At 36.4% G+C, this 24,278-nt stretch overlaps 1 protein-coding gene across 6 annotated transcripts in view; it reads left to right on the top strand.

Annotated features, from left to right (window-relative positions):
- COBLL1 (cordon-bleu WH2 repeat protein like 1) overlaps window positions 1-24,278 on the top strand; it is a 166,534-nt gene that overhangs the window by 138,626 nt on the left and 3,630 nt on the right. For 3 of the 6 annotated variants that reach the window (XM_024122283.3, XM_024122285.3, XM_055088237.1), the window contains 7 exons: window positions 5,679-5,832; window positions 6,290-6,364; window positions 7,526-7,645; window positions 12,220-12,454; window positions 13,468-13,562; window positions 17,245-18,842; window positions 20,730-20,906. In XM_024122283.3, the coding sequence (XP_023978051.1) occupies window positions 5,679-5,832; window positions 6,290-6,364; window positions 7,526-7,645; window positions 12,220-12,454; window positions 13,468-13,562; window positions 17,245-18,842; window positions 20,730-20,906 (2,454 nt within the window). The remainder of the gene's footprint in view (window positions 1-5,678; window positions 5,833-6,289; window positions 6,365-7,525; window positions 7,646-12,219; window positions 12,455-13,467; window positions 13,563-17,244; window positions 18,843-20,729; window positions 20,907-24,278) is intronic. The other 3 variants (XM_055088218.1, XM_024122286.3, XM_024122287.3) reach the window with 2 other exon arrangements.

Genomic DNA, 24,278 nt, shown 5'->3' with positions numbered 1-24,278 from the left:
TGAAATTATTTTATAAGTCTCTTTAAACACACACACACACACACACACACACACACACACACACAAAATAAAATTTAAAACTCTTGTCTCTCTGTCTTACAGGACAACAAGAAATGTATATTAAGCTATTTCCTTGAATGCTAATACTAATATCACTCATATCTCAGAACAAAACTTATATTCCTTTCACTAATCGATGCTGATTAAACTCACCATTCTTATTCTTTCAGAACTCCTGCGTTGGCCCATCTTATGTCAGTTGTTAAATTTACATTTTTGTCACCAAGTTAGTAAGCTCCTACCATTGATTATAGCATTGAATCTAGTGATGCAGGTAACATAAGTTGACCTGGTCACATGCAGTGACAATCATGTTCTCTTCAGAGGTCTTCGTTCTTAGTCCCTATGATCCAGTTGGTCTGGAAACATAAGTCCATTTGCTTTCATGACATGCCCGTACAATAGAGGAAGGGGGTAAATCTTACGGAATAAGGTTATAAAGCATATGCTCCCCCAAGACGTTCATGGCTTTGCCCATCTAACGTGCATTCCCTCAACTGTCTTCACAAATGCTATTAAAACTGTTTTAGCATTTGTAACACTGAAATATGTGTATTTGGACAAATTTTAAATTCTTTATCCATAGAAATATAAATATCCTGTACAAAAAAAAGGTAGCTTATTTTAAGACCTCTAGGGTGATAAATGAAATATATGAGTTTATTTTTATTCTGTCTTTGAGTTATTAGGTCCATATAAATTTCTGAGCCTCTGTATATACATTCCTCCCTTTTTTATCTCTGTGCTATTTGCTTTATTATCACCAGAATTTAAGAGCTCTAACACCTAAACAGATACTACTGTCTGAGAAATTCATGTTGTGACTGCTTTTATCAGGTAACAGACCAATAAATGACAGTGTCTGGGAACCTGACCTAAAGGGGAACACGGGTTGTTATCAGACTACATGAAAGCAATCGGCCCAAACATGAGCAACACGTTTTCAGCATGGAATTAGAAGGAAAATCAAATGCTGCCATGACTTCATGCATTCACCAATTACTTATTGTTCACCTACTGTGTTCCTACTGATAAACTAGGTCTGTGATAGGAATGAGGCATGCTGGAATAGGGCTTTACAGAAGTAAACTCATCAAGAAATAAAATGACGTCTTCTACTGCTTTTGATGTTTTAGATCAATATTTTAAAAAATGAAGTGTCATATTGTTTTAGGAGAATGTTTGGCCTTCTCCCTAACAATCCCTAAATTTCTCACTTTTATAAGATAGCAAGTGAAGGTTTCTGAACACAGAGACATATCATCAATAAGAAGATTTTAATTTAAACTTTATGTCCTATTCAAAATGATATTTAAATATGGCTGATCCATCACTACATTTCTTTCTCAGCTCTTTGTCGCCGAGGGCCCTTCTCCTAATTATTTCAGAGGTCCAAGCAGCAGTTGAGGGCCCACCCACGGGGTTGGGAGGGGGTGACCCTCTGATTTAATCAAAATTGGCCTCAGTGACTCTGAATCAAAATCTGGGTTTGGGTGGCAGGCTTTAACTCTTTTCATGCTGGATTATGGAGACGTCTGAAGAGTTCTGTAGGAGGGACCAGGGTAATGAGAGGAGAGGAGATTGGTGGCTGCAGCTATTTACCAACTGCTATGGAAGAAGTTTAATGTTCTGATTACCGATAAGGTCAGCCTGGTGCCACCCTGTCTGACCCCCTTGTTGACATGAGTTAACCTTAGTGAGAGGTGTGTTCCACCAAGTGCCTGCCATATGGACCTGACTCTGCTTCTGCCGGTATGAGATGAGCTGCCTTCCACTTTTGTCCCTAACAGAACTGGCGGTGATGACAGCTAACTCAAACTTTTCTCTGTGAGAGCAGGCTTCCTTTCTTCTCTGGCAGAAATATTATAACATTACAAAATAGTAAATTTGCTAAATTTTTTGTGGTATATAGCAAGACATAATGACTGATAAACATCTTATGAACTAGGCCGCTTCCCTTAGTTGTACTTACATTGTCTCTTAAGATTGGAATGGCCCAAGCTTTACATACTCTCCTAGTCCAAGTTTATCAAGGCCTTTTATTTGCAAATGAAGAAGGCAGTATTTGGTTCATTTCTTTCATTCACTCAGCACGTATTTATTGAGAAACTTCTATGAGACAGACTTTGTTCTGGAGACACGGAAGTGAGCAAAATAGGAGGAAAAAATATCCTTGCCCTTAGAGTCACACCTGGTGGAAGCAACAATAAACAAGGTAAAGAGGCCAACTCTGTGGTATCTTAGAGAGTGATTAAATGCTGATCATAAAGATCAAGCTGGGAAGAGGTAGGAGTTGTTGAGGTGGGGTGGGGGAGGTCAAGGAGGAGCTCACTGAAAAGGTGACATTTGAGAAATGACCTGAAGAAGATGATGATGGGGTAAGACATTAAGTTATCGAAAGAGCATACCAGGGACAGGGACAGCAAGGGCAACCACTCTGAGGTGGGAGCACTCCTGGCACATTGGAGCAGCAGTGTGAAGGCCAGCGTGGCTCAGTCTGCCCCACACCTGGAGAAGGAGGTGGGCAGAGAGACCTAGGAGCCAGGTCGCCAGTGGCCTTAGAAGTCATTACAAGGACTTCAGCTTTTCTGCACCAATTTGGAAAGTATTAGTGGGTTATTGAACAAAGTGCCTTCACCTGATTTTTATTTTAACAGGATCCTTTGCCGCTATATTGAGGAAGGACTCTAGGGAAGCAATGTGGAAGAAGCAATCCAATTAGAAGGTTCTTAGTGATGGCTCACTCTGTGGTAGCAGTTGAGCTGGATGAGCCAATAGGATGGACTTGATATGGATGGAGTGTGAGAGAGAGGACATGGGAGGGTGACTCCAAAGTTTCTGGCTTGAACAAATGGAAGAATGACTTGCTGTTTTTATTGAAACAGGGAAGACTGTGAGAACAGGGTTTTGTTTTGTTTTGTTTTGTTTTGTTTTGCATTAACGCGGGCCTCTCCCTGTTGTGGCCTCTCCCGTTGCGGAGCACAGGCTCCGGACGCGCAGGCTCAGCGGCCATGGCTCACGGGTCCAGCCGCTCCGCGGCATGTGGGATCTTCCTTTGTTTTGTTTTGTTTTGTTTTGCATTAACGCGGGCCTCTCCCTGTTGTGGCCTCTCCCGTTGCGGAGCACAGGCTCCGGACGCGCAGGCTCAGCGGCCATGGCTCACACGCGGTTCACGCGGGCGTGAACCCGCGTCCCCTGCATCGGCAGGCGGACGCGCAACCACTGCGCCACCAGGGAAGCCCCAGGGTTATTTTTAATGGGGGAGATGAAAGGAGGATTATCAGGATCTTAGTTTTAGACATGCTGAGTTTGAAATGGTTTTCAACATTAAATGAAGATTAGACAGAGGTCCAGGATGGGGACATAATTTGGAAATGATCAACATATAAATAAGACCTAAAACCCAGAGATAGCAGACATTACCAAGAATGAGTATAGATTCTTAAAGAGAATATGTCCAAGGACTAGATGAAAAGGAACCAACACAGAAAATAGAGAGTTCAGATCTTTGCAGAGTAAGGAAATAGTATTCTGGATATAAGAAAGAGAAGATTTTAGAGGGTGGTCAACTGTTTAATGCTGCTGATATGTCAAACAAATGAGTTCTAAGAAGTAACCACTGATTTAGTCATGAGGGAGGTCACTGATGGCTTTGATAGTGTAAAGGAAAAACTCAGTTTTCTACCCACGTAGGGAAAAACCCAGTTCTTTCCTACTGTGTGTTTCTTCCCTGTGAGTCTCCTTTGCTACTCAAACAAAACATTTCACTTCTGTTCAACAAATGTGTGGAGGTTTTCCCCACACCACCAAGCAATTTTTAGATACCAGCATTCAGCTAAATTCTGACACCATCTACCCAGAGACAACATCAGATTCCACAGGATAAGGGCTTGGTCCCACAAGACGGCCCTCCCTTTCCTACACACACTTCAGGCACCAGCCCCAATCCCAAGTTATCACCTCTGCTCCTGATCAACCAGCTGTTGATTAGAGATTCCAATGACCCCCTTCTTGGACTTCAGATGCCAACCACAAGTCCAGGTTGTTACCTATACTTCTGACCAACTGGCTATAAATCAGGTTCCTTAGACTCCCTCCTCAGGTTTGATTAATTTGCTAGAACGGCTCACAGAATTCAGGGAAACACTTGCTTACATTTGACGGCCCTCCCTTTCCTACACACACTTCAGGCACCAGTCCCAATCCCAAGTTATCACCTCTGCTCCTGACCAACCAGCTGTTGATTAGAGATTCCAATGACCCCCTTCTTGGACTTCAGATGCCAACCACAAGTCCAGGTTGTTACCTATACTTCTGACCAACTGGCTATAAATCAGAGGTTCCTTAGACTCCCTCCTCAGGTTTGATTAATTTGCTAGAACGGCTCACAGAATTCAGGGAAACGCTTACATTTACCAGTTTCCTAAGGGATATGATAAAGGATATAGATGAACATCTAGATGGAAGAGATGTATAGGGCAAGGTATGTGGGAAGGGGCATGTGGCTTGCACTCCCTGTCCAGGTATGCCACTCTCCCAGCACCTCCACGTGTGCACTGACCTGGAAGCTCTCTGAACTCCATACTTTTGTGATTTTACGGCAGCCTCATCACATAGGCATGATCGGTCATTAACTCCATTTTCAACCCTTCTCCCTTCTCAAGAGAATGAGGGCAGGGCTGAAAATTCCAGGCTTCTAATCATGACTTTCCCATGACCAGCCCTCATCCAGGAGCCCATCCAGAGTTGCCTCATTACAACAAAAGGTACTCCTATCATCCAGGAAATTACAGAAGTTTCAGGAGCTCTGTGTCAGGAACTGGGGCCCAAGACCAGTATTAGAACAAGAGATGCTTATAGTGTTCTTGTCACTTAGGAAAGTTCAAGGGTTTTAGGAGCTCTGTGCCAGGAATGTGGGCAGAGACCATTATATATTTTCTATTATCTCACAGATAGGAATAGTTTTAATGGATCAAAGGTTGAGAAAAATCTGATTGGGGTTGTTCAAGCGGGAGATGAGAAATTGGAGGAAAAAAAACTATGAATAACACTTTTAAGCAGGTTTGTTGTAAGGGGAAAGAACAAGAGGACATGGCAATAGGCCAGGAGGCACCGGCCAGCCTGCTGACAGTCACATGCTGTGAGTTGTGAGCATTAGCTGTGTATAGAGTCGAGGACCTCAAATGACCTTGCCTTTGATAGACATATAGATTTTGGAAATGTTTGTCATTGATGTATTGTGCTAAAAAGAGATTAATCAAGCCAGTCTTAATGTACAAATATTCTTCCCTTTTTCACTTTACATCCAGTATTTTCTCTAGATTTTTCTTTGAAAGCTAGTTTTTAACTGCATTGCCTATGAGTCTTCTACATTTTAATTAGTCGTTTACATGCCGGCCTCCCATTCTAGCCTGACTTTCTTGAGAAGCATCATATTATACTTTTCTTACAATATCCGTCTCTGACACGTGGCAGATACTCCGTAAATGCTTTTTGAATGAATGACCATTATGTTCCCTATTGGCATATGATGTGTTTGATGTAAAGGTCAGTGTCTTCCTAAAGTTTGCTGTTCATTTCTGAATAGAGATTCTATTTGGTCACTTTGTTTTCCATAGAGTTCCTGTGGAGCAGGCAGAGTGAGGACGGGCTCTCTGCAGCTCGGTAGCACATCCGGTGGGAATTCATCTTTGAAAAGGACAAAGCGAAAAGCACCTTCCCCACCCTCCAAAACAGCCCTGCAACAAAGTGATGAAAATAGTCACGTGACTGGTAATGTTACTTTTCCCATGAACATTAGTGTTGTGTTTTCTTTAATATAGACAATAGAAATGATACAGGTTATAAATCACATCTTTTTATTAAATATTAGTACTTAAACTTAGGCTTTTAATTAATTGATTTTAATAGTAATACTTAGTCCCTGATTATTCTACCTTTGAAAAATCTGCATAACAAAATTTAAAATTGTACAGCTCCATTATCCTAAAATGAGCATGTTATAATTTGTGAGTCTATTTAGAAGGATACTGCCTTTCCAGGATTGACTACATGTAGGATTGGGAATCAAAATAGATTTTAGCTGTATCACAGCTAGACAAGTACAGCGGCTTCTAATAAGGTTACGGCTCTCTTTTTCTGAATTATATAAAAATGACTTAAGGTACTAAGGAATTGTTTCATTGGTGAATGTGACTCGCTCAGCAGTTGTGTTTCTTCTGTCTTCTAGCCCTGCAGTCGGTACCTGCCATTCCTACAGACAGCGTTTTAGAAGCAAACTCTTCTGAGGGCCTGTCCAGCCCAGGTATGACACCTCTGTTCCACATCATGTAACCACTGAGCAAGAACTTCCAGGACAGTTGAGGAATGAATCTAGTCGTAATGCTCTGTATATGAAGGAGATACAGATGCTTTGTCTTCATTTCCCACATTATATAGTATGAAATGAAAAATATTCCTCTCCCTGAGTTCAGAGTGTGAACACAGAAATCAAAATTTTAGTTCTGCGATGGTACCTTGAGTGCTTTTCCTACTAGGTCTCCCGCTTTTCCTTATGCAATGTCAGGTTGCCATTTATTAACCTTCTCCCTAAGAGGAATGACACATCTTAGTTAGGAATGTACCTTGGTGTGTTCAGAAGAAAACTTACATGAAGGTGTTAAGCATCATTCTTTATGCAACTGTTGCAGGTGTGAATTCATATTGTCCTAATCTGATGGTAAAAATTTATTATGAAATATTTTCTATTATATGGTTTTATTTTGGATTCTCTCCAAATAAGTGAAATTTCAGTAAAAATCTAATACTGTTCCTTAATATTTTTAATAATAGCTATTTAGTAGCTATAAGTATGATAAAATTTCTTAATCGTTAGGCTAAAAGGTGTAAATGAATGTGACAGACTAATAATGTTTAATCAAAATAGAATATTACTATGTCAGTACTTTAGCATGGAAATAATTTGATAGGTATAAAAATTGCTTAATATAACTACCTAATTTTTATAATTCACATTCACAAATACAGAAAAACTCAGAAGCACCCAAATGCTCCTGAATCTTTAATCCTTAGGTGATATTTAGGAATTTAAGATTTTGATAGAGAATTCTCCTTTCCTCTGTGATTAAAAACACTGTCATTAGGTAACTAGTGATGATTTTTCTCAAGTCTTACCCAGAATAATATCAATGATACAATTCTGTTTCACAAAGGAAATTTATTAAATAATATCGAACTATATAAATGAAATGAGAAGATTTCTGAAGTACTAGAGAAAAGTGGCTGCTATTCAGACTTTGCTTGATAGCTGTTTTTCTTCCTTTTTTTCCCCTTTTACCTCTTCTTGTTTAACGCATGGCTAATTGTGAGTTAACATATCTAATTTCTTGTGAAATGCTTCTTGGTCTCTGCTTGCTTAATTCTGTTTTTCTAAGTGCCATTTCCACAGATTTTACTTCTTTGGCAGAATCCTCCCTTGGCCCTGGGCTCCCCGGTCACGAACAGTGCGCTGTGCCCCAGCTGCCGGCCGAAGCCCCTCTCTCGGAGTGCCCTGGAACGCCCGAGGTAGCTGCCGCATCTCTGCCATGTAGGTGACCTGGCCTTTCCTGCCTGCTGCTTTGTTTAAGACAGATTGAGATGTCATCACATTTAGATTTGGTTACTTGTTGATTCCTTGTGTAAAAATGTCTCATAGAAAAAATAGTAGTTTCTGCCTTGTCACTTGAAATTCTTGGAGTTTGATGTTTTCCCTAATCACATAGTGAATGAATATGGCAACATGTAAGATGATAAAATCAGTGGCTCTGAAGGATTTCAGCTTCTCTTCTATTTAGCTTTCTGCTTTTTGGCAAAACTGTTTGAACTTTATTATTTTCAACATATAACTATAGAAATATAAAAGAATACATATATATTTTTTCTTTATTGAACTACTCTTTTGTTATCTAGGCATGGCTTATTTTCTATAGTATTGCTTTTGATTGGGATTTTTATTTTTAAGTGATCGAAATTTTTTTGTTACCAGATGGCAAAACTTCATAGTTAGGTAATATTTGAATTCTATCATAAATAATTTTACTCAGTTTTTGACTCAGAAAAAGTCCTTATCGCCTCAAACCAGTTGTTTAAAATCAGTATACTATCATACACTCGTTAAAGGAATGAAAAATTGTGTGGACAGTTTGGAAAATACTTTAGCATGTTTGTTTTTTTTTTTTTTTTAAATAAAAATAAGGATTCATTTTCTATATGACCCAGAAATCCCACTCCTAAGACTTCTCAAGAAAAGTGAAAACGAATGTGCATACAAAAACCTGCATGTGAATTATTATAGAATTTATGTAATTGCCAAAAATGGGAAACAACCCAATGTCCCTAAACTGAGGAATGGATAAACAAAATGTAGTTTGTCCATATGTTGGAATACTACAACCTAGCCAAAAGAAGGAACAAATAACTAATACATGCAACAACATGCTAAATCTTAAATACATTGTTAAATGAAGGAAGCTAGACTTAAGTGGCTAGATGCTGTATGATTTCATTTATATGACATTCTTGCAAAGGCGTAACTATAGGGATGATTGCTGCCAGGGGCTGGGGTTAGAGAGAAGAGTTGATTACCAAGGAGCCTGGGGGATTTTGGAAGCTGATGGAATTGTTCTACATCTTGATTGTGGTGGTGGTCACAGAAAGATAGATAGATGTCAAAACTGGACATTCCAAAATGTATTCCAAAAATGATGAATCTTACTGAAATTATACCTCACTTTTTTAAAAATGAAAGAGAAAACAACTCTGTCAGAAATTACAGCAGTGTCTGACACAGTGAACATTTTTTGAATAAATGAATTTTTTTTAAAAAAGTTCACCAGAATAGATTTAATCTAATACAATTCTGTTTTAGCAAAAAGTAGTATCTGTCAAACAATTCTGCCCTTTTGACCATCTCCAGGAAAAATACACAAGGTGTCCCAAAAGGCTTAGTGAAATTTTAAGCTTTAATAACTTATAAGATGCTACAAATTAAGTTTAATTATTTAAATTTCTTTTACACATATTACATTTTGTGAATTTTAAATAATTTTTTAATTTTATTTTTTGTTTCAGTCAATTTTGCAATCTTTAGAGAGACTGAAAAAATTAAGATAAATATATTCAAATTATATTAGAAAGCTAAGTAAGTGTAAAAGAAACTTCAACAATTACAATTTCGAATGATTTTTTATAATTTTCTAAACATATTTTGGAAGTTGTTATATCTTACAGCTACACTAAAGTTTTGGATACTCTGTTCTTTGAAAGTGAATTCTCTTCCCTTAGAACATGCGAAGCTGAAATATGATAGTTGTGATCTAACGTTTGTGAAAATTATTCACTGTTCACAGCCCCCACTTCGTTTTGTTGCTATTGCTGTAGTTCTAAAATTTGGCCATAGTATAAGTCTGTTAACACATACAAAGCAAACTTGATTTAATATTTTTTTAAAGCTTGGAATAAATCTGTACTAGTCAAACAACAAAGTGTGAAAGTGCTCTTGGTTAGAATTTTTAAAAAGAATCACATCCTTTTCTAAGACTTTTAATGACAGGAATGCAGTTCAAATATATATATTTAAGAAAGCCTGTATGATGCTTATAACTACTGTTATAAAACCCCAGAAAAATAATTTGAAAAGTTTTCTGAAACATGTGACTCATTCTTCGTACTTTGAGACCAGTTTCTCAGTGAGGACCTCATACTTAAAGAAAGTTGAGGACCTCGACTTTTTAAAGAAAAGTTGTGTATCTATATAAAACACATGTGACGGTAAAGAGAGAAATAGGGAGAAAGATCAATAATTTGCTGAATGTTACCTCAGTTAATATAATTTCCAAAAGAGCTTAATATATACCAAGGAGCCATCTATAAAACATACTTGCATCTAAACCATAATGGCCTTTCATTTTTCCTTAATACACAGTTTTCAAATTATGTACATACACTCTTACTGTATAGATGTAATATGCTATTGTCAAGGCATAATATTGTACACTGGTATCAAAATAACTATTCCATGTTATGATAAAGCAAGATTTATATATATAAGTATATACATATATTTTTATATATAAATTTACTTAAAGTCGAATTTTTTTAAAAAAAATTAATTAATTTATTTTTGGCTGCGTTGGGTCTTCATTGCTGCGCATGGGCTTTCTTTAGTTGCATCGAGCAGGGGCTACTCTTCATTGTGGCGTGTGGGCTTCTCATTGCGGTGGCTTCTCTTGTCGTGGAGCACAGGCTCTAGCTACGTGGGCTCAGTAGTTGTGGCACGTGGGCTCGAGTGCAGGCTCAGTAGTTGCAGCACATGAGCGTAGTTGCTCCGTGGCATGTGGGATCTTCCTGGACCAGGGGTCAAACCCGTGTCCCCTGCATTGGCAGGCGGATTCTTAACCACTGTGCCACCAGGGAGCCCTTAAAGTCAAATTCTTTATTGTTTTTTCTAAGTAATCTGTTTTTTAGTTTACAACAAAAATGTCATTAAAATTCCCCATATTTGTTTATTAAAAAGCACAAATAGCATACTTTTCTGTCTATATGCTTAAAGATAAAATTAAAGAAATACATTTTAAGTACTTCACATATTCTTCAAATACGTTAAACTTTTTGTTAAATTTTGTAGATGTGCTGATCACTAAAATCCAGTGCTATACTACCCTTTTTACCCCTCTATTGTGGTAAAATTAAACTTTGTTCAGCTGCTATTATGTAAGTGGAAGTGTTGAATTATATTTATTTATTTTTATAAATTTATTTATTTATTTTTTTTTTGGCTGCGTTGGGTCTTCGTTGCTGCACGTGGGCTTTTCTCTAGTTGCAGCGAGTGGGGGCTACTCTTCATTGCAGTGCACTGGCTTCTCATTGCGGCAGCTTCTCTTGTTGCGGAGCTAAGTGCGTGGGCTTCAGTAGTTGTAGCACGTGGGCTCAGTAGTTGTGGCACACGGGCTTAGTTGCTCCGCAGCATGTGGGATCTTCCCGGACCAGGGCTCAAACCCGTGTCCTCTGCACTGGCAGGCGGATTCTTAACCACTGCACCACCAGGGAAGCCCTGAATTATATTAAAAGAAGCAAAGATCCAGAACCTCATTCTTTGGTTTAAATTTACTTTCACAGCTAGTGTGGACACCAATTGCTTAGGACATCTCCTCTTTTACCCTGTTGGCCATTTGGTGTTAGTGCTAAGAAATTATAATAAAACAATTTCATTCAATGAAATATTAACCACAGCTATTAAAAAGAGTCATACACACACATATATTGATACGGGACGACCTTTAAGACATAGTTAAGTGGAGGAAAAAAAAGTTAGTGTAAAACATCAGATATATTATGCTTCCATTTATATTAAATAAACCAAGAATAGAGAGAAAGAAGGAAATGTATGTATATCTGCTTAAACGGTATATGCTCATTATACTTTCTGATAATATAGAGGAAAAAAAACTTAAGGAAAGTTGCCTCTGAGAATCAAACTGAGTAGGAGTTAAAATTAATTTTTGTTGCATAATACTTATTCTATTTGTATATTAAAAATTATATTAAGCATCTAAGTAAATGGCTTTTCACCTTGGTTGCACACTAGAATCACCTGAAAGAACCTTAAAAAAATTCTTGGTCCCTCCCTTCAGAGATTCTGATTAAACAGATGTGGATTAGAGGTGAGCATCAGTATTTTTAAAAGATGCTCAGATAATTCTCAATCGTAGTTAGTACTGATAATTACTGAGTCAAACTTTATACTTGGAGCCAATCTAAAAATCTCGTGTTCTTTTTGTTTACATTTAAAGCCATTGCATCAAGGTAAAAATCATTTAAATTGAAAGATACATTCTTAAATGAAATATATAACTTGAAGCTTATGAGCTTAAATAACCTCTTTTTTCTACCATGAATAAAACCGAGAGAGACAGCATATTATTTTTAGAAATGTATGTTGAGATAATCTGATTATATGTTAACATAATTATTCACCATTAGAAAAGTATTTTACTATTAGCTTTGAATCGGAATTTAAAAGAGTCCAACTAATTATTATTTTAAAAATTCCTTTCTTGCCAGGATTGCACAGGATGAATGAGGGAAATTAATATTTAGGATTATATCTTCATTTCTTTGTAGCTGGAATAAGCTCTGATTACAGCCTTGAAGAGATAGATGAAAAGGAAGAACTGAGTGAAGTGCCTAAAGATGAGGCTGAAAATACTTCTCTGAAGTCGCAAGACATTCCTACTGTATCTACTGATATAATAAATACACTGAAAAATGATCCTGACTCAGCCCTTGGCAGTGATACTGGAGAGTCCTCACAAAACTCCAAAGAAGAAAAACAAGAAACTAGAAACACAGATGGACAGTAAGTAGTCTGTATGCCAGAAGTGGTGGTGGTGGTTTGTTTAATTGATACTAGTCTTCTGAAATGTAGAACTGGTATTTTAAACACAAGTATAGTCATTTCTTTAGCTTATACTTTATCCCTTTTGCAACCATTTAAAAAAATGTTTATTCATAAAGTATCAATTTACATGTGATTGTTTTTAATAAAATAAAATCCAACAGTTCTGGTATCCCTGTGGCAGATCAACCATAACATGTAGTTATTTTGTATGAAGATTAGCATTTTTGTTTGTGTTGCATTTGTTTTGCCTATTACCTATTTGGCCTAAATGAAATATTTAATTTTCAATTTTCACCAAATGCTCCTGAAGAATTTTTACTAACTGCTAAATAAAACAGTTCTGCATCTTAGAATATGATGTTAAATCACTAATATTATTTTTACAGTCAACTTTATGAAGCACAGAATGCACCTTCCCCTTGGTCCTAGAAATCGAAAGTTATAGTATACTTACATTGTTAGAAATGCCACACTGTGAATAAAGATGAAATCAAGTAGGCAAAATAAACCATTTTATCAAAGTTTTATTATAATTTGCATGGGATTGTCTCCAAATTAATCTCTCGTATCACCAAAAAAACCCCCAGTGAAGTCAGTTCACATCCTGACTTGCCACAAGCTGACCTTGCCAGATGCAAGGAAAATGTCTGAGAGTACATTTCATTTAGTTCCTTTTTCTTTAAAAGATAATAATTGATAATAACAAAAAGACACTGTCTTGGGGAAAGTGTCCATTTTACCAAGCTTCTTACATCTTTCTTTGTAACAGGGTCACCATATGAAAGCTAATGTTTCATAGCATTTCCTCTCAGTTGTATTCTTTCTTTGCTATTAAATTTCTAATATTTGGCAGAAAAAGATGATTATTCCAGTCCATCTGTCTTTGGAAATTATTGCCTGTTTTATCATCATGTATGTGTGTGTGTGTTTCAATAGTATCAATATATAACATACAATATCATATTTTACAGAGGACCACACATTATGGTATGTAATTCAAGCAACAAAGCGAGGGTAGTTGACAGTGTAAGAAACCTGAGGTCACCGGGCCCAAACCAGGAGAATGGTGAGTTCTATAAACGCTAATAGCCAACACTTTCATAGCACTTGCTATGTGCCAAGGACCTTTCTTAAACACTTTATAGATATTAACTCATTTAATCTTGTATATTAACTCATTTATGGGTATTATTACTTCAGTCCCATCTTACAGATAATAGAGCCACAAAGACATTATGTAACTCACCTGAGGTCCCACAGTTAGTAAGTGGTGAACCTCAAATTTGAACTCAGGCAGTATGTGTTCAATACGTGTTTATTCCAAAATGTGCTTCTACCTACCATGTGTTCTAATGTTATTGTTGTTAAATCTTAGAGGTTATCTAACCTAGATCTTGGATCTTAAAGATGTATACTCTGTGTATACTTATGATCTACTTCTCTTTTTTCCTTCTACTGACTTCCTAACCCAAGCCTGTTTTATTTCATAGTTGGGTTGCTATACCTAAGGTGAAACTTGTCTGCCTGATTTTTCAGGCCCAAACCATCTAATTATATAATAGTGCTTATCAGTATTTCCCACTCCCACCCCCCCGGCCCGCCAAATCAAGACAGTTTATTCTCTTTCTTATGATATATTTCACTCAGTTCTATCATTAGGCCTATGCTTATTTTTATCTTTGCCTGGAAAATAATTTTCCACCTATCTTCACTCATTCAACTATTATCCAAATCCTGCCACTTTACGTATTCTGTTACTTGATTACTAGAAGCCATGTAGTTCTCTGTCTCAACTACTCAATTGGATTGGACAGTCTTCGATCATAGAAATTATATCTGATACTTTGTTTGAATTCCTTATAGCAGAATACTGAGATATGGTTAAAATATATATTTAGGATTGAATTTCAGAAAAATGATACTATACAAATAGAAGATGCAAGGAATACACAATGGTATTTTAAGGGGGTATGAAGGAAGTGCTTATTCTCATAGTCCAATCTATTATGTTAATATATAAAACTAGGTTAAGAGTCATAGAAAACACAGGGAGATATATATATATATAAAAAACATGGATTATCCCAATTCACAAACAAGATGGACAGATGGATATAGATGTCATTTTATATATGTGGTATGTGTTGGTTAATTTGAATATATATGTCTCTCACTCATTTTCCTTATGGTCAATACCATCCTGAGATACAAGTGTACAACTTATATACTTGTATATAATTTCCCCCTTTTTTCTTCTTGACTCAGTTTTTTACCACATACGCTATGACGGCAATAGCATTTCTATTGAGAAGTCATGATTTAAAAGCTGTTTACTTGTTTTAAAAATCATAGTCAAATCATTTTTGCTAAGATTTTGACATCATATTAGTGCTAGGGTCACAAGTACATTTCCGTAATACATTTATTTTGATTTGCACTTGATTTACACTGACCATTGTCAACTCTAGGTGATTTTTAAAAATAATTTGTTATCCTTAAACTAGTTTTATTCTCCTTTTCTCTCTTTTTTTTTTTTTTTTAACCTACCCTGTATACTTATCTAAATCATCCTTTCATCAGGTTGTTGATGTTGAGTAGGGGGGAAGTACAGTATAGTACAAAATATACCTTCTCCCTCTACTGGCCATTCTTGAAAAATGGCCTGTCCATTCATTGACATTTCATTGGCATTATCATATATATGTAGGAGGATGGACTAGCTAATGAATTCAGGAGTGATTCTAGGTTTCCAGGCCTGACAATCATTGAAAATTTTGAAATTGTGAAATTTTGATGAGAAATTCAGTTAGATAATGGTGAAGTAGGTGTAACCCACAGAAAATGTGAAAAATAGAAACTTAGAGTTCTAAAACCAGTAAATTAGGGTTTGTTAGAGGGGATTTAATTTAAAATATATTTTTTATGTTGATTTACCTTCTTTTGGAAAATGTTTCCATTCTGCAACTGGGATATACCTATATTCAGTGGAAAATGAAAAATTAGCAAGAGAAAAGGAAATACATTTAGGCTCATTTTCTGGTGCCAGGACCATTTCTTAAATTCTTTTGTGCTCATATCAGCATTGAGAGTACCACTTTTCATATAGATATTAAAAACACTTAAGAACCAAGTAAATAAGAACACAGGCAGAGATGTGCCTCTTCTGTGGTTTCTAATCATGTGTCCTTAATTTTATAAATCACAAAAGTTAATAATTATTAGTCACTGAGAAGAGAAATCACTTGAATAGACAATATGTATTCGAATAACCAGTTGTATTTTATGTGGGAAGAATAAAAATTAATTCCATTTTTAAATTATATATGTAATATAGGAACCTTGCAACCTAATAGAAAATACAACCACCATGATCCAATAATTGTGCAGTTAGGCAGGGTTTAAAAATATAGAGATTAAAAAAAATTGTATCCGAATTTACCTGGCAACATGATTTTTTTGGTTTTTGCATGCATATCTTTCTTTTTTCTTTTCTCTTTTTCTTTTTTCATAGAGGACCCATTTTAAATAGTTCATGATATATTTTAGGCAGTGAACTTTATCTTATAAAGTGAGTGATTATAAAACTATAGAGAAATACTTGACATCCTTTCATAATTTGACTTCCAAGGCTCACATTTCACTTGTGCTGTGCAAACAATCATATCTGAAAGGAGAGGCCACTGAGGATTTTGAAGATGAGCGTTAGCTGGTTATTCAGAAGAAATGACTCTTCATGGCATTTGACTGGAGGAGCACAGTATATAAATCACTTGGCTTAGTACAAGGCACGTGGTACACATTCATAAGCCTGTGTTTCCTTCCAGATGCCTCATTCCAACTCTTTGCCATCATGTTGTTGGCTGGCAACTGTTGCTTTGTTAACCTAGACACTGGGAAATGATTTTTGTTTTCAGGAGGTCTGAATTAAAATTAAGAGGAAAGGTCGTGCTGGGGAGAGGGAAGGTGTTTTCTCTACCTGGATTCAGACATGAGAAAAAGTTATTTTTTTCTCACAGAGAAAAATCAGAACCCACATGATTGTTTTTATGTAGTGGAAATCACCCATATTGTGACCGAAAATAAAGTCCTCTAAAAGTATTTAGCAAGGACACCTAATTAATAAGACAATCAACTTAGGTTCTGTTTTTACTTCAACTCTTAAAGGTAAGGTTTTGTTGTCTTCCTTAATTAAAACTGATAGCATTTGCTGGGATTGTTTCCCTTTTAATGTTAGGTATAAAATGTAAATATACTAGGTATTATAGAAAAGACAGAGAATTAAAATGGAAAAAAATAAAAGAATAAAAACATTTTTTAAATTTGTCAATGTCTTTTGTCATTCTTAACAATGACTGAAATATGGTCTTTATTTAAAAGAAAAATCATAGCTATCTTCTATGAGTACTTGTTTTGGGCAATACACTATGCTAATAATCATGTTACATAAATGATATATATAATACATGTTTTTGTTTACATCTGAGCAAACTGAGGCTCAAAGAGGGTAAGTAATATGATGTGGCCATACAGGTTGTAATTAGTCAAGCTGATTCCAGATTCAGGTCTCTATGATATCAAAGCCCATGCTGTTTTCCCTGTATGCCACTACCTGTATAATTTTTGTATAATTGGTAGCTGAAAATTATCTATAGAATTCAAATCAACCTGTTTCAGTTTGGGGGAGGCAGGCGTTGAAAACTTGAGGTTTTCTATTTTTTTCATATACTTTATGATATTTTTTCTCTCAGTAGATCAAAATGAAATAATTGTCATTCCAACAAACACAGAAGACAGTATGAAAAATGGAATGAGGAGAACAGAAATCAATGTAGCAGGTGTTGCCAAAAGTAACAATGTGGACATGGAAGTTGACAGACTATCAAACTATCAGGCATATAAAACTGATACTGCTAGAAGTTATAAGGAAAATCATCTTGCTGCTTCATCAGCACCAGATCAAAAACTGATTCAACCTAGTGCAGAAAAGACAAAAATGCAAGATGCAGCAATTCAGACAATCCCTTCCTGTGACAGTTTTGATGGGAATCACCAAGATCATAATTTGTCTGATGTCAAAGTTGATGGAAGTGTGCAAACTTCAAGTAACAACAAATCAACTCCACACTCATCTTTAAGCCCACAAGATTCTTTAGATACCTCAAGTGAATTTGGGAGTCAGGGCCCCCTAATTACATATACAGAAGAGCAACTCACCGTAAAAGATCCAATTTGTGCACATGGTAATGATGATCTTTTGCCTCCTGTAGATGGGACTGATAAAAATTCAACAGCTTCTTATGTAAAGAATTATCCATTTTACAGACAAGACTATAATCCCAAGCCAAAACCTTCAAATGAAATTACAAGAGAGTACATACCCAAAATTGGGATGACTACTTACAAAATAGTGCCTCCCAGATCCCTAGAAATATTGAAAGATTGGGAATCGGAAACCATAGGGTATAAAAATGATCAGAAGATAAATACTTTAGGAGAAAAGGACACTCATGAGAATGTGAAAGTAACTGCAATCCAAACAGAAGATCCTGTTATTTCTGAAAGCCCAAAGGAGCCAGAAGCAGACCTGAAACCAAAGCCTACCCTGAGAACAGAGCATCAGGTGCAAAGTGAGGAGAGCTTTACCCACAGCACAATGTCGAATCCTCTGAAACCTACTCCCGAAATGACGAGAGACACTGGCACAGCTCCTTTTGTGCCAAATTTGGAAGATATAAACAGTATTTTGGAGTCAAAACTTAAATCTCGGGTTTCAAATCCCCACTCCAAACCAAGTTCTTTTTTCTTGCAGATGCAAAAAAGAGTTTCAGGTCATTATGTGACATCTGCAGCTGCCAAGAGTGTTCAAGCTGCCCCTAATCCTACTCCAAAGGCACTAATAAAGAAAGAGGTGGAAAGGGATACAATACCTCCTCCAGAGCCAGCTCTTTCTCCCTTAAGTAAAACAACTCACTCTTCTCCACAGCCACACATTCAAAACACTGATGATGACAGCAATCAGAAGCCTACTGAAACCTCTCCTGCTCCCGCAGCCTCTCCCCCTCCCACAGCCCCCAAACCTGTTCCTCTTCCCAAGAGTCAGTTAGCAACACTTAACCTGAAGACTCTGAAAACTTTTGGTGCCCCTCGACCATACTCCAGCTCTGCTCCTTCACCGTTTGCCCTCGCTGTGGTGAAACGGTCACAATCTTTCAGCAAAGGTCGTACAGGGTCATGCAGTGAGGAGGTCGGAGGTGCATCTGCCCGAGCTCCAACTGACACAGAGGGAGGGAAGATTCCTTCCGTAAATACGTTTGTGGATGTCCCACAACCAGGTGTGAAAGATAAGGTAAATGTAACCTTTTTAAAAGTAAGGGATTCTTATACAACGTGGTTTAAACGGGGTTAACAAAGCATGTCGGTTTGTGTGTTACTTAACTCTGAATTCATAATCTACTATCAAGCTACTGTAGGAAGAAAAGAGTAGTAATACACAGAATCTGATTATTTATTCTCAGAGTTATTATAATTCATATAACTTGATCAGATATTACTATAAGGTAATCATTATATAATTGTATCATTAGCAAATATTTAAATTTATAGTTTCTTTGCTCCTACATTTGTATAGTGTACTAGTTTATATTTCTGACTCTCTAGTTTTCTGTGTTTTGCTTATCTCAATTTGTTTATAACTTTTCTGGATGTTCTGGTTGACTTTATTTTCTTTTCCAATTCTCCATAATGGCAAAATAGTTTTAATTACATAAAAACATAAGCAGTATCAAAGACTAGATAAAATAACCAAACATCTCTCAGCTCTGTATTTTCTATCATATACACTCAACCTGAGCTTACCAAACATTGTTATATATAATTTAAATTAAAACCAGAGTTTAAATAGGTAAGTTTCTTATTTCCCATTTTGTTAATTCAGTGTCAACTTTCCAATTATACGTATGTTGAGCAAAATATCACTTAACCACCATCTAACCTTAATGGTGTACAAAAAAGGGATTTGTTGACTTCATGTTTGATCAACTAATGATATAATTTGCTAGATTCAAGTAGTATAGTCAGGAAGAAATTCACAGTATGAATTATGATAATCCCCATGCAATTTTTAAAAAATACATTGTGTACTTTTACTCTGATAGTGTTTAAAGAATACTTTCATATTTGTATGACAGTTCCAGAAGCATTTTATACTATTTCTTCAAACACTCCCAGAGTAACAGAACATTAACCATATTGCCAAGTAAAGACTAAAAACTTTTCCATAATTTTAAAACAATATTTACCTTGAAAAATATTTCTTCATATATTTTCACATTTATGTTTATTACTTTGATATCATATCAGGAAGAGATATATGATGCAGAGATTAATTCTTTACTTGGGAATAAAGCCTGAGTTTTTTTCTTAGAATGGAATACCATTTCTAAACAACAGAAGCTTGATGGAGATAATACAGTTTTTGAGCCATTGCCTGAGTTCTGTTTAGCTCATCTTTTATAAAGATACTCATCTGGCAGTTCGAAAAAGACATTTTTAAGATTGTTTGAATACAGTTGCCAGTTAAATCAGTTACTAAATATTCCTTCCTAGGAAGTTTAATTAAATTTTTGATTCTTAAATTTGGAAATTTCTAATATTTATTTTTAGTCTCATGAGAAAAATAAAGAAAACATGGCCATCAGTTAGCCCCTGTGACTTCCAGAAACACAAAATAAGCTGTTAAATAGTCACTAATATTCCTTTATTAGAAGATACATTAGGTTCAACAAGTATGAAATTACCAATATTTGTCCATTTGTACCATCAAAAATAATTTCACAACACTAATATATTGGAACTATGAAAATGGTGTATTTTATTTTTTGTCTGTGGAATTTGTATTATTACTTTGGCTCTTCTAGCCAACTCCACTGGAGAAATCGGCATTATTTTATTTACTCAAGGACAGTAAAATTACCACTACATTTGTGAAACAAAAAGAGGTATCACTTTCCTTCCTTAGCCTCCTGAGTTCAAGATGAGGGAAAGAAATGCCCTCATCTTCCAGCTGAGCTCTGGCAGCAGAGATAACTCAGTGGATGAGGAAACAGAGCTGAGTCTAATAAAACACCAGTGAGGCAAATGGTGGTTCTTAAAGAGCTATTGATGATGAAAATGTTTTGCATAATGGCCCACTCTTCACCTGGTATTCATATAATTATTTCATTTATTTTTATAGGAAAATAACTCTGCACATAATGAACAGAATCCCCAAACGCCATCTCTGACTGACGGCCCATCATTCACCCTTAAGAGACAAAGTTCTTCAACATTCCAAAGCTCTGACCCAGAACAGATCCGACAGAGTCTGCTGACTGCAATTCGTTCTGGAGAGGCTGCTGCCAAGTTGAAAAGGGTAAGTTTTCTTTATCAGATGGGTGACAGTGGGTTTATTTTCAACATTGTCAAACTCATACTTAGGGGAAATTGTTTTCTGGCTTTTAAGTCTGAATAGGGAAGATGCCAGAAGTTACTCTTTTATGTCAGGGGTCATTTTTGAAGTATAAGCTGAGAGAGTACTTAAAAATATGTCAGGTCTGTTTTCCAAAACATGGGCCAGGTGCAGAACACGAGTTTTGCTCATTATTATATATCTATATATAGAAAGTGCCTTGGACTCTTATTTTAAAAAATTGTGTTAGCACAGCAAGAAAGAGTCTTTTGGAAAGAAAGTCCCTCCTTTATTCCAGAAAAGCTGCACTATTGTAGGAGCCTGCAAGTTTTCAGTCATCGCTCCTACAGTAATCAGTTGCTACCATACGTGGGATTGGGTGGTTGGGCAGCGGGGAGGAGTTTTATAGGCTAAACCAAAATAATGTAGGGAAAATCTAGAGAATTTAGATGAGACCTAATGCAGAAATTCCAATCTTAATAATGCCCTGCCAGAGTCTAGCTTCTCCTGGATGTAGGAGAGCAAGGAGGTGTGCCCCTTTCTTGGGCAAACACCAAAAAGCGTCACAGGGAATTATGTGCAGAAGAGTTTCCTCCCTTTGTCGCCTTCATCCTCTGAAAGAGGATGTGGTGCAGCCTTGAGCCTGGCATCCTCACTTGGACCTCCCAGAGGCTGTAGTTTCCCTAAATGTCTTTCTTGTTCTTCCCTTAGTCATCTTGGTTGCAAGTTCCTCAACACCCAAGACAAGACAAGTACTCATTATTTCACTGACTCCCTAGGCATTTCATTTTGTGAATTCCTTCTCTAATCATTTTAGAAGCTATTTAGAGAAGAGTAAGAGACTTGTTGAGCAAAACACTGAACTCAACAAAAACGAAATCTGCCAAGGAACAGGAATGCTGCAAAGATAGAAAAAGGGGGAGGCATCCTCGCGTGTCTACACAGCCAGCCTTGCCTGTGTCAGCCAACTTCCTGGATGGGTTTCAGTGGAGCCCTGAGTGACGGCTGTTCCCACAGAGGACTTGGCGCTCCCATCTGGGCACACATGGTGACAAGGCAAAATATTGTGTGCTGTCAGGAGTGGAGGAAACATGAAGGAATAATTCAGGGGAGTAGGTTTGAATTTTGTAGATTATTGGTAGAGTTTAAATTAAGGTGCCAGGCAGCAAAAAAACAAAAAAAACCAAAAGGAATATTGAAATTGGTATTTCACAGGTCATGACATCTATATTTTGTGTGTGTGTGGGGAGTATGTCCCTGTAAATAAACTACATTCTCATTTATGAAAATAATTCTATTTCTAATTCTGTTTCTAATCTTATAAATTGTAAGGATGAGTTTCAAAGTTCTCAATTCAATAAATTTGATAAATATTTTTTTAAAGCAGAAAAATACCAAACATTGTACTAGATACTGCGGATACAAAATTGAATAAAATGAAGCCTCTGCCTTCTGGGTGTTCATAGCCTGGGACTGAGAAACAGTGGTACCTCAGGCTCATGGGAGAACAGAAAATAACCACAGTGCCTTTGTACTAAGTCAGTGGATATATTAATCAGTTTCAGTAAACTAACTGCAGAAAACAGTGCATTAAGTTGTAAATGCCTTTTAGGCCAACAGAATTTTACAGGCAAGCAGCTGTATACTTGGTGTCTTATGGGCTCCGAATTGGCAGTCTCTTCACGTATAAAATTCTCATTGCTTCCAGAATGAGCTGGATGTGAATCAACAAAGAAAGCAGGCCCTAAATGATGATCCTATAATTGTATCCTGTTTATAACTCATTACTTTAGGTTCTATTGAGTCTAAATTTTCTCTCTTTCAGTAGGTTATTGATAGCTCTGACTCCCTACAGTGTCAGCTCCTAAACTCTGTTTAATGAAAATTCCTTACATAATCCTTTTTCTTCCCTCTGAAGAAAGACACAGGGTCTAGTAGAGTTCATGATATCTACACTCCATGATCAGCACCTTCACTTCTACTTATATGTGCTAAAAAATGTGTTTTTATATACCAAGACTCAGAAGAATATTGTTTGTAATAGCTCCAAATACATATAACCTTAATATCCAAAAATGGTAGACTAGTGGTATATTCAAAGCATGGACTATCAAATGGCAATAAATTGGATAAAATACACACAACAGAACAATGTAGATAGAGATATAAAAAGATATGTAAAGTTGACAGCATGCAAAACTAAATTATTCAGTGATGCATGCATAGGTGGCAATTATTTTTAAAAGTGAGGAAGTAATTACAAAAATCACAATAGGGTTACTTCCAGAGGGGAAGAAAAAGTGCTGTTGGGGGCGTATTAGAGCAAGACGGGCACAAAATTTAAGAGGGAACTAAAAAAATTAGTAATCAAGATAAATATTATCTTAATGCAATATTTTAAAATGTACAAATTAATGCAAAAATCCATGATAAAGTCAAAATTTTAAATAAAGACAAGATCAGTAGGGAGCTGGAGTAGGGAGTATTCTCTTGACCTGGGTGGTGGGCTGCATATATATGTCTTTGTTTTCATTGGGCTGTACAGTGCACTTCTCTGTACATGTATTATATTTCAAAAAATTGCAGGTGGTAAAAATGGACACAAGCATGCTCTAATTTCTTGTGATCTTTGCTTAAGTCCCACATTTCTGTCCTGTTCTGAACATTTCTTCTGGTTTGTTTTACATTCTAACATTTCTTTTATAGAACAACAGTTATAGTGCCAAATAAAATCTCCAGTGATTTTGACAGTGGGTTTAGGTTGTTCATCAGAAAGTTGGCTCCGTGTTTGCCTGTATTTTGGCACCCAAATGTTCAGTTTTACTCCAGGTACCAACCTGCCTTATGGCTCTTGTTCATACTTGAGCAATTAACCTTCATTAAATAGTTGGTTCACATTAGAACAATTATCTAGTTGATTGCTCTAGTGTAAATGTAGTTGTGAATTTTCATGTTCCTTAAGGCTTTTTTCCCATGCCTTACCCCCAAGTCAACCCACATACAGTCAAAGTGATTTGTCTTGTCTTCATATAAAGCATTAATAAATCTAGCACAGTATTTTATAAAATGTGTTTGACATTAAGATGTATGTATGACAGCAAATTGTTTTCAGAGAATAAGAGATTAAGTCATCTACTCTCATTGACTTGTGTTGACACAAGAACTTCTTTGGCCGCTTTTGGTTCTTGTTGGTGCTTGACTTACTGAGGTTATTACACTATTATAAGGAGAATATAGGTTTGTAAAAATAAAAGTCTGAAAGTAAACTGATGAATGATATTTAGTGCTTGGTATTAAGTGTTTCCTCAGAAAATAAAACTTATCGTTAGCTAGATA

The sequence above is a fragment of the Physeter macrocephalus genome, chromosome 2 (genome assembly GCF_002837175.3).
Source record: "Physeter macrocephalus isolate SW-GA chromosome 2, ASM283717v5, whole genome shotgun sequence".
NCBI classification, from domain to species: domain Eukaryota; kingdom Metazoa; phylum Chordata; class Mammalia; order Artiodactyla; family Physeteridae; genus Physeter; species Physeter macrocephalus.
This window is presented reverse-complemented; position numbering and strand designations above follow the sequence as displayed.